At 33.1% G+C, this 11,947-nt stretch overlaps 1 protein-coding gene across 1 annotated transcript in view; it reads right to left on the minus strand.

The window, feature by feature from the left end:
• Nucleotides 1–399: 399 nt before the first annotated feature.
• LOC106692397 (uncharacterized) overlaps nt 400–11,947 on the minus strand; it is a 17,862-nt gene continuing 6,314 nt past the window's right edge. The window contains exons 3-5 of the mRNA XM_014438331.2: nt 11,363–11,750; nt 11,129–11,262; nt 400–3,528 (exon numbers count right to left, since the gene is read on the minus strand). Coding sequence (XP_014293817.1) covers nt 447–3,528; nt 11,129–11,262; nt 11,363–11,750 — 3,604 coding nt within the window. The 3' untranslated portion in view covers nt 400–446. The remainder of the gene's footprint in view (nt 3,529–11,128; nt 11,263–11,362; nt 11,751–11,947) is intronic.

Consider the following 11,947-nt stretch of genomic DNA (forward strand, 5'->3'; position numbering starts at 1 on the left):
TTTTATATATTTGTTTTTGTATTTACCGATTTCTTAATAAATTTATTTAGTGTTTTATTGAAGTTAATAAAAAGCCAACAGTACATTTTGTAAATTCTTAAAAAAGAAATACAACAATCATGTAATTGCTAAGTAGTTGTTACAATATACTGTTCTGTAATATTTTGGTATAATGATAAATAAATAAAAAAAATATATTAATATTATATCGAACAACATATTAATAAATATATTGTCATGTAGCATCCCAATATATATGGGCAGCGATGTTTCTAAAATTATGTTCCTCAATTTTTTCTGAAACTCTGCTGTAATTTATTATTACCCAATTATAGTTTTAATTTTATTTAAATTTAAAAAAATCAATATGCAATACTTCAAATTTATTTATTTCAATTTTGTGATTTTGAAAGAAATATTCTGCGACATCAATAATGTTTTCAAATTCAATTTTTGTGAGTTCTCGTACTTGCGTGAAGATAATTCATTTGTCTCAGGTGCCTTAAGCTCAAAAGTACTATTATTCTTCTACCCATATCTTGAGTTGGGTAACAACTTAACCACTGTTCAAATATACTCGCATCAAGCCAATGTATTTCCAGATCTTCCTCATCTTCCTCTTTTGATGGCCATTCTGTCTTTCTTGGCCATTTTGTTGTTATATCTTCTTCGTGAAAAGATATTTCATTATCGTGCGTTGATGACTCCGATTCTGAATCATTAGTACTCATTAATACTGATGAAGTGGCAGTTCTAATTGATGGTTGTTTTCGTTTCTTTCTGCCTCGATGTAGCATCATCTTCAATTCTTCGATTCTTAATATTATCAGTGCTCTGAGAGATTTTGATTGTAATAATAAGTCACAGAAAAATGTCGCATTTCTGATCGGTCCTATGCGGCAGCAAAAATTAAGAAATGCATCCTGAGATCTTATCGGACGTTTTATTGAGAGCTTCCATCGTACACTCTCAGTGATTTCTTCTATGGAACTGACTTCACCTAGAAATTTTTCAAGTACCAGTCTTTTGAAATTATCAAGGGTTCTTAAGCATCCTTGTAAACGGTTACGAGTTTGTACTTCTGGCTGACGAATTTGCATCCCGAAATGTTGAAGCCAGTCGCCTAAATCTTGACAGTTTGTTAACATAAAAGATCTCTTTTTAGAAAGTCGGAAACCTTCACCTGTCGGTCTACTACGAGACCTGTATGGTGTTGCATGTGATGCAATAGATGTTAAGGAAGACGAGGTAAGTTCAGTGAGCCGATTTAATATGTTAGTTTCATTCTCTAGGAATAGGTTAATGAATCTTTGAATCTGTCGACACAAGTATAGTTTAGGAGGGGCGTTAGATAATGCTTCTTTTTCTAGTGCATGATGTAGTAGTTCTTCTTTTTGCCTATATACTCTGGAACACATTTCGAAAAATATAACTGACTTCAAAAGATAGCGTGATAATGGTGGAGTAGATGGACGTTCCCAGCGAGACGGCGCGCAGAATATTGATTGATTATATATACAATCAGTTGCAGATATTGAGCTTAGGGACGAAAAACATTCCAGCGATTCTCTAACTGGTTCTGAGGTCTCCTCCTCTGATATAGATGACATATTTTTCCCAGTCATGCTAGATGACGAGGAAGAATGTTCTGAAATCAGTGAAGAATTGGAGCTTTTATTGGTTTCGAGATCTGGGTTTTCGACAGAATTTTCACTCCAATCATCATCTTCTATATATTCCTTATATTCAAAAGATATGTCTTCTAAAATTTGTTTTCTTAGAAGCAAATAATCTATTTTGTTAAGTGTATCGACAATCCATGATGTGTCTCTTCCTCGCCAATTGATCCACATAATTTTTTTCCAGATAGTTTGTAACCAGTAAGGTGACTCTTTGTGTCTGTTAATCCATTTCCTTTGTGCGAGAGAACTATTCTCTACTGAAGTAGGCTTAATATCTGCAGCTATCTCGGAAAACTCAAGATCTTGTTCAGATTTTATATTTTCTCCAGATCTCAGATCTTCCTTAGAACCCTGATATTCTTCAGATCCCAGATCTTCTTCAGATCTTAGTTCTTCAGATTTTAGATCTTCAGATCTTAGATCTGTAGAAGATCTTCGATCTACTTCAGATCTTCGATCTTCTTTAGATCTTGGATCTTCTACAGATCTTAGGTCTTCTTCCGATTCATGATCTTCATATCCTGGATCTTCTGAAAATCTGAGATCTACAAATCTGGGATAATCTTCTGATCTGTGTTCTTCTTCAAATCCTAGATCTTCAGATATCAGATCTGACTCCGAGGAAGAGCGAATTTCTTCACTCAGTTGTTCGCAGAAAGGTTTAAGTTCCCAGAGTGGGTTCCACGAAAAAATATCTGATTTAATTTCTTCAATCTCTATCATTTTATCTTCGAGCCAATCAAGCAATGTGGATCGTGCTGAATCTTCAATTAACTCATCTTCTTCTCCAAAGAGTTCTCCTGTATAAATCTCGCTTGTTTCCTCGTCAGACATATCGGAGTCATCGATCCTCCCGATTGTTGTTATCAAATCTTCAATATTACACCTTATTTTAATATCTTCTAGGATATCGGGTATTTCAATGGAGTCCGTTAAAAATAAATATAGTTGTCTGGTAGAGGAATCCAAAGGATAGCTAGTGTAAGGAAAAAGATCCGTACTAGAACTACTTTCACTCACTGCTGCTTTTTTTGGTGTGCCAATTGTTTCCTCTGTTGATTCTGCTGCTTCTGTGCTTTTTCCTTCATTCGGGAAATCGAAATTTTCCCATATATGTATTCTTTCATTTGGTACATGTTGAATTTCTTTTTCCACTTCAATTGAGTTTATTTGTTCGAACTCAATAAATATTTCCAAATCTTTTACCAATTCTGATTTCAATTCATTTGGAGTACAGCACGTTAGTAACATTTCTTCTTCCCAACCTAACTCTCTGTCTGGTATAGTAAATGGAAATATGAATTTTGGAACCTTACCTTCTATCAATGATCCATCCAATCTGTAACCACGACGTATAGGCCAATGTTCCTTGAAAAATCCGGGCTGTTCATAAAATGGGACTTCTCCAAACATGTGGAATTCGGAAAAAAAACCTGTTGGGGCAGGAGCGTCTGGAAATTTATTTAGTAACATGTCACTTGCGAATGTAAATTGGTCGGTCGGTTTTAACTTTAAAAATGCTAAAAACAATTTATTGAAAGGAACTCCTTTCCAAATAAATTTGAAAAAGAAGTGGGGACCTGGTGCTAAATCTTCATTAATGAAATATTGAAGATCATTGAAGTTTGCATATTGATATACATAGAGAAATATTTCTTCAATTTCTTGGGATAGAATCAAATCTAGTGCCTGTGTTTCAAAAGGATGAGGTAATGATAACGATTCTTTTTTATCTATCTCGTTCCTTAGATGTTCTTCTATTTGATTTCTTATTGCCTTATTGATTTTTGCTACCTTTTGTTCGAACTTTTTTAGAATTTCTCCAGAGAATAAGACTGCCGTATATCTAATGAATTTGCTGAGGATAATATCGTTTTTGAAGTAAAAGTTATATCAATTTATTTATTTTTATATGTTATATTAGATATGTAAGAAAAACAACAACTTATTATAATAATGAAATCTAATGATGGAGTTCTCACTGAAAATGATATATATTATTTAAGAGAATTAATTTATTTTCTTTTTTATTTAATGTAATTCACAACTACAAAATAATAAATACAATAAGTAAATTGGATGAATGTTTCAAACACTTGAAAATCTTGGGAAGGAACCATCCACTGGTTGTACTTCAAGCATTAATTTAAATTAGAAGGTCCCGTGACCATCTTCTTTTTTTTTTCAATTCTCCCGGGAAAAAAGGACTTGTCTTTGAGAAAAGCCATATGTTAAATGGAATATACAGTGCTAAAAAAAAAGTATTCATACACCATTTATTTTTTAGTTTAACAAACTTTATTTTCCTCAAACACTATTATAGTTTTTACTGTACTCTCTTTGAAAAATAAATATTTACATGAAACAAAAAAGACAAAATTACAAATATAATTAATATATTTAAAAAATCCCGTTTTTCTGGGGCCAAAAAAGTATTCATACAAGTGAACATTAAGATGTTTAACTTAATATTTTGAGTGAAGTCCCTTGGCATTTACTATAGCCTGCTTGTCAACACTTGCTAGTCATCGACTTCACCAGGTTTTGAGTCACGTCCTTCCTGATTTCGTTCCACGCTGTCTTCATCTTCACTACTAGTTCTTGTCTCTTTGAACATTTAAAAGTCTGATATATTTTTTTTTTCAATAAAGCTCATAAATTCTCAATTGGGTTGAGATTAGGGGACTGAGGCGTAGGGAATTTAATTGAACCCTACGGGCATTGCACTATAAACATTTACTTGGTTTTCTTGCGGTGTGTTTGGGATCGTTATCTTGTTGAAATAAGTTTGTTCAATTCCTAATTTTGCAACAATTTTATCTAAATTGTAACGCAATATATCTACGTACATATCTGCTGTCATAATACCATTGATTATGTGTAGTTAGCCAACCTCTGTTCAGCATATGCAGCCCCAAACCATGATAGAACCGTCTCCGTGCTTAACTTCGGGAATAATATTCTTTAGATCCAGTGCAATTTTGGATTTCCTCCATACAAATATCTTTCCATCAGATGCAAAAATGTCAAATTTGCTCTCGTCAGAGAACAAAATATTTTTCCGAAATTCTAAAGGCTTGTTAGCGTTTTCTCTTGCAAAATTCAACCTCTTAAGCCGATTTTTCTTAGTAATAAATGGCTTCTTACTGGATGATCTTCGATTTTAGCCTCCCTTAAGAAGCACATTTCTTATAGTTTGGGATGTAACTGATTTGTCAGATGTTGTTTCTAAATGTTCTGCTAATTCCCTGGCATTAATTTTTCGATTTATTTGCAGTTACTCGTACAATATTTCCGGCTTCACTGGTAATTATCATTTTAGGCCGCCCTGAGCGTTTTATATTGTCAGTATATCCACTTTAAAACTTTTTATTATGTAATTTATAGAGGAATGACTCCGTTTTACGCGTTTACCAAAGTCCCTTAAACTGGAACATTGTTGGAATAAGAAACTCAACTCACACGTTTTAAAACCCATTGTGGGAGCTGCAAAATCTTAACATTCTTGATGTATTGGTATTAGTAAGGTTTATCAGTTACCATTTGAGCCTACTAATCCACAACCAGTCCTGGGATTGTTTTGACCTGAGGATTACTTGAAACTTCTGAATGTTCACTTGTATGAATACTTTTTCGACCCAGAAATACTTGTTTTTTTTTAAATGTAATAATTACAGTTTTGATCAATATCTTGTTTTGTTTTTTTCATGAAAACAATTATTTTTAAAGAGAGTTGCATAGTAAAAACTCTAGTATTTTTTTACAACAATAAAGTATATTAAACTAAAAAATAAATGGTGTACAAATACATTTTTTTTATCACTGTATATTTTTATATACAGTGATAAAAAAAATGTATTTGCATTCTAAAATGGACATTTTGACATTTAGTCGCGTGGTACAATTTTATTGTAACTTCTAATTCTGCTTAGTTATGAATGAAGGGACTAGATTCTGGTAAAAATGCGGTGAGAAGGTTAATGTGAAAATTGAACGATGAAACTATTTTTTGATGAGGAATATCGAAAATGAGTAAATAATTCTAAAAAGGTATATTATCCTAATAAAACTGGGTTAGAAATTGTTTAAATTCCTTAAAAAAAAAACAGAATTTGGAATTGATTTATTTATTACTCTTCCCATCCCGATCCTGTAACAGCCTCATCCAATCTCCTAACACACCTCACCCGGATTGAGCAATGGTGCAACCAATGGCGGATAAAAGCCAATGAATCGAAATGCACCCATGTGACTCACTCTCCGCCGCAGGTTCTGTCCACCTGTTACTCTTAATAATATTCCTTTACCCAGATCCGACACAGTGCAATACCACGGATTCATTTTAGACAAAAGACTCACCTGGAACCAACATACTAAACTAGACTTAAAAGACAAGAACTCAAAAGACGATTCAGCCAACTATACCGATTGCTCAACCGGACCTCTCATCTCTCACTAGAAAACAAATTACTAATTTATAAGACTATACTCCGACATATCTGGACCTACGGACTTGAACTTTGGGGAACAGATAAACCGTCGAACATCAAACGTATCTAATCCTTTCAATCCAAAAGCCTTAGAACCATAATTAATGCACCCTATTACGTTTCCAACAGAACACTACACCATGACCTACATATCCCTTTTGTCCTTGACCTCATACCAAATAAATTCTCGAAATTCCATATAAACCTTTCCAAGTATCCTAATCCCTCGGTCCAAACCTTATCTAGTTCCACCCATCCCTACAGCCCACCTAGAAGGTTGAAACGACAGTGGCCAACAGACTTATTAAAATAAAAATGGACAACTGGAGTTCTGGCAATGGTCAGATTCTCCATTAAAGTTGAGAGTTTGCGGTTTTAACGCACTTGCTCAGCCTCCACTGGCTCACTACCAGTGATGCGGTGAGAGGGATGCGCTGGGATCTTTTGAGCTCTGCTCTATCCCTCACACGTGGGGGATAGAGTGGGCTGAGGGATCCTCAGGTCGATTGTGTAAATATTGTATATTAGAATGTAAATGTGACTAGAGATTATATTATTTTATCATTATGTTATTTTATTTATTTATTTTTTTCATACACATAGTTTGATTATGTTCATTTTGTTTATTTTTCTGTTTGTATATATTTTAAGAGAGATTTTTTTTTTTCATTCATTTATTTATTTTATTTTATTTTAGTTTGTATGAGATCATTCATCACTATTACCTATTGCCCACAACTGTGTGGCAGATTGTAATATCTATCAATAAATAAAAAAATATTAAAAATGAAATTTAAGATGACAGCTACTATCCACTGCCTCTAGTTGCATGTAAACGAAAAACAACGGATAACTAAATGAGCAGCCATTCTTGTAGTTGATTTTAGTTATTTTCGTCTTTTACCGCATTGTTATTACTTTCACTCCTTAAAAAGAAGAAATAAAAAAAAGAAAAATTGTTGAACAAACTATAAAAATCATTCAAAACAAATAAAAACTGTGTTTGCTGGTAAGCACTCGCTCTTCCAGGTAAGGGCTCGACCAATCTAACAACTGAAGGAATCAGTCTTCCACTGAAACGTGAAATATCAGTGGATGGCTTTCCTTGTGGAACGAAAGTTAGCCAAGAAAATTAAAAAAAGTAAACCATGGGCCAAATATAACCAATTCCAATCGCAGGGAGGAGGTTCCAATAGCTAGATTAAGAATAGAACATACAAATATAACTCATTCATATCTGACCAATAAGTAGCCACCACCAAAATGTAAATATTGTAATCGTACACTTACATTCAGCCACATCTTTCGAAATGCCATTTCTATTCCAAGGATTTATGTAGATTAGGCGTGGGACCAAGGGTATCGGTAGCCCTAAATGATAATAAAAACAACATAAAATCGGTAATAATTTTTTCAGAAGGAAAGTTAAACAAGATTTAAACACTAAATCCAAAAACATAAACATATTCATTTAAATAATTACTATCTCAAATTTGAAGAGATCAAAATATTGGGATTGCAATAATAAAAATGAAATAAATAAATAAAATGATAAAATAATAAATAAATTAAAAATTAAGTATGAAAGGTATAAGACCAAACATTTAGAAAACATGGGCGTTAATGACCGTTGGATTCGGTGCCCTAACGAACAACTGTGTTTGCTATTGTAACCTTAGAAACATTTTTGGGGGAAGAAATAACTTTGGTACGAGATTACATAACGAGAACAAAACAAAAAACAATAGGATCCCCAATTGTAGGTATTTAATGTTTTTGAAGTCCCAACATTCATATTTGTTAAAAGTTATACTAGGTCCTTTAAGCTGGAGTACCGTTGGAAAGCTGCAGAAATGATACAGCCTTCATGAAATCCCCAAAAATACGAAGTCGTTATTCCAAAAGTCATTGTGTGAGAATCTGTATTTCTGAAACAATTCATGTTTACTTTACTTTAGCTGCTATCGCCTAGTGAAACGATATTTTAAAATGAATTGGTTGATTTTTTACAGGACGTTCATCATAGGCAAAAGCTAAGAATTGGAAATATTATTATAGAATATTAAAAAATATTCTGTTTCGATTTTAGATTTGTGTTTTTTTTCAGAAAATCCTTTAAAAAATAATCCATTATGACGCACTCCAGTGTCCCCGGGAAACAAGCCAATTCCAGTTGAAGGCCGTTTTGCCAACTTAGTGCCACAACTCAGAGATTATGTCATTTAACTAAACTTTTTTTTTTGTTAAATACGAAAATAATAATAATAGGAACTTAGCCCTAGAAGTTGTAGAGAAGAAATATGATGTCTTCCTCTCTTAGTGTAAACTAATCTTCATTCCGTTACTCTTCATGTTTATTGTTCAATTTGTTGCTACACTCATTTCGAGTTATTCTTGAATTGAATCCCATTCAATGGACTGTGAATAAGAAATGTTCATTCTTTTTTTCCTATTTTTCTTCAAAAAATAATTTAATTATCTATTTCATTCATTTCATTCGTTGCGATCTTTATTGTCCATTATCAAAAATTAGTCAATATGCTCTCCGTGAACTTTTCCTTGCTCTAGATTTTCTATTCTAAATTGCTAAGCTGGGATTTGGAGGTCCGATAACTCGGAAAAAACCCACAGACTTTAAAATGAACTAGTCATGTTTTGAATTTGATGAAAATTCAGTATATAGAAACGTGACGCTCTGTTCCTATAAGTTCACACTTCATTCATCGTATTCTTACATACCTTCTTAAGGGCTATACCTATAGCTTAGCTTAGATACTGCCAGGTCTAATTTGCAACTGTTAATTTACCACAACGGCTAAAGTAAAATATTGAACTCAGCCAAAGGTTCGGTGAAGTTTTTCATGGTCCTCCTTAAGATATACTGGATATACAAGGTAAATTGAACCTGACTAATTTCTAATATCTAAAAAGAAAACTGTTGAGGTTACATTTCAATGAGTTTATAAATAACATTCACTGTTTTTTTGTTGAGTAATATGTATGTGTCTACCTGAGTAATAGTGAATGTGTCTAACATTCACTGTTGTTAGAGAAATTCAATAAGCCCACAATCTCACAACAAAGAATATTGAAAATGTACTTAAAATTAGGCTTTAGGCTTATTTAAAGAAGTCTATTATTTATTTTAATTCATTCTCTCTGGCCTCAATATAAAAAAATCTGGGTAATAGAAGATTCTGTTCCTTTTAGTATTTGTAATCTCATGAATCCACTGCCATCTTTAATCAGTTTCAAGATATGACATCAAGTTTATTTTGACGAAATATTTTTTGTAATCATCAGCATTATCGCATTTATGTTCTGAAATTTCATCTTATGGGACATTTTCAAGAAATGGTGCATGTGGAACTTGGATAGGAAGAGATTCAGTATGTGTAGATAGTTGTAAGGCCGAAGGATAGTTCGGATATTGTATATCCACGTTACTCAGGACATTATGATTTTGAGCGTTAATCTTGAAAAAATAACAATCGTTATCGTGATTTTGTGGTTTCCTCCAAACCATTTGGATTGAAAATGACATAGAATTTTTCCACATTTTCAGTCTGGTAACACATGGCATGAGGTGTCGGTGTGTATTGCTCAGTCTCATGGTGTCTTTATCACCAAGCCTTTTGCCGAAGTAGGTATATGTGATCTAAATTTCTCACAATACTATTAATACCGTATCTTTGCTTTCCAATAGTGTAGCTACCATTAATACAATAGAACTTTTTTGGATTATTCAAACATTTGCAGTGACCCATTTCTAAAGAAAACTCATCAACCTCAAGAACTGCACTTGATAAAGAACATTTCCGATCCGTATATTCACATTCTATATATTTCTGACATACGGGGAGGTTATCTACTGATAACCTACATATTCTAACCAGAGTGGGGTTCATATTTCATTTTATAGGCGCCACGAACTAAAATTCAACCTCTCCTATGGGTGATGTAATCGATTAAAAATTATGAAATGAACAGAGGTATATTAAGGCACGTCTTTTCTTACGTCGCCTCTTATGGTTAATTATCGATAGATAAAACTATTTAAACAGTGAATTACCGGTCACTCTACGAAGTTATCCCCCTGTCATTATCTAAGAGCCGTTTTCGTAAATGCAGAAAGAGACGTGATTTTCTAGACAGTCCAGGGCAACATGTTTTTCGACAATGGCTCTGTTAGTACTGATTTAGCCTAAGTGCCACGTATTAACTCGGTGGTGCATAGGTACCTAAATTATCCATTTCCAAGTGAAAGATATCGGTTGCACAAGTAATATCACAACAGTGAGAATGCATGGCAATACTTGTTTACAGACTGATAACAAACCGTAGAAATAGTTCAACTTGGCGAATGACAATAAAAACTAATGATTGAATACTACATACAACTGCCACTATATACAAACAGGAAAGATCGAGTTATTAAGAAATATAAAATATTTATGTTTGAAGGTATTAAGTTACGACGTTTCACTGTCAAGGTATCCATATGTGGCAATAAGCTGCCACCCAAGCGCAAATAGAAGGGAGTACTACCAACTATCAAGCTAATCCCGATAGTATAAAAGTAATGCCACGAAAGCTAATAAAAAATCATGATTTGTACGACGGCGGTAACGAAAGTGGCAAATAATAACGAACTGTTACCGTTGAACTGGGATTTAGACTATAGTGGTCCGTGGAGGCTTGGCATCAAAATACAAATCCTTGCGACTTTATAATATTTCTCTTATTTTGAATAAAATTATTTTCTATTATAGAGTTGAGATATATAATAGACCTTTGCTTAAGAAAGCTTAAGAGTTGAATACTTCTTAGTACCTAAACAATAGTATAAATTAATTATTAAAAAAAAAATAAAAATGGCACATTAAGCAGGTAAATAAGGGAAGATAATTAGCAAGATTTTAAAAAAATAATTAAATGAATAATTTTAAAGGATACAGATGAAAGACGTCAATCTTGTGTAAGCAAAAGTGGGATATGTAAGAGGTTATGGCTAGTGTTAATGCTGGTTCTACACCACTTCCACAAAAGTAATTTTGTAATCTTCTATTGTAGTGACGGTTAGGCCTTTCCTGGAAAGTTAAAAAAAAAGAAAAAAAAAAGTAGATAAATTGTTCCTAAAATTGGTTAAAATTTTATGATCTACAAGATTGAGATTTTAATAATGTTCACCATCTGCTCATATAAATCTTGTATTCTTCGTTGAAAATCAGCATTAGCTTGATATTGCAAAATATTCCCAAGGCCGGATGAATAGCTCCATGGATGGAAAGGGAGTTGGAATGGTCCAGCATCAAATCCTAACCAGCTACCTGGAGGGATAGCTTTTTGTTTTAATAACATAGCCCGCACTTTTGTTACGTAATGATCCAAAGGACCAAGAGCAAGAGGTAATGGACGAGGAAGAAACAGGCATATATTGGCCAAAGTTTCATGTTGTTTATTATCTTCTTCAACGAAGATAGTGCCGTACATTCCTTTACATTGGACTGTTTGTCCAAAAGAATATATATTTCTTCGGCGTTGTAAGTCTTCCGAACACTCTTCTATAAACCAACTCCTAAAAAAAAGGTTAGATTGGAATGATTAGGTATTTATTATTAATTTTTTTTCGATAAATTAATTTATAGTAAATTACTACTTAATATTACAAAATGGCCCAATTAAAGACAATAATTAATAGTGATAAAGGAATTACTTATGCCGAATTATCTTTGCCGAATTCTCTTTTATATCTAAGAATTATTGGGGTAATAG

The sequence above is a fragment of the Halyomorpha halys genome, unplaced genomic scaffold (assembly GCF_000696795.3).
Source record: "Halyomorpha halys isolate HHAL.00 unplaced genomic scaffold, Hhal_1.1 Scaffold55.1, whole genome shotgun sequence".
Lineage (NCBI taxonomy): Eukaryota > Metazoa > Arthropoda > Insecta > Hemiptera > Pentatomidae > Halyomorpha > Halyomorpha halys.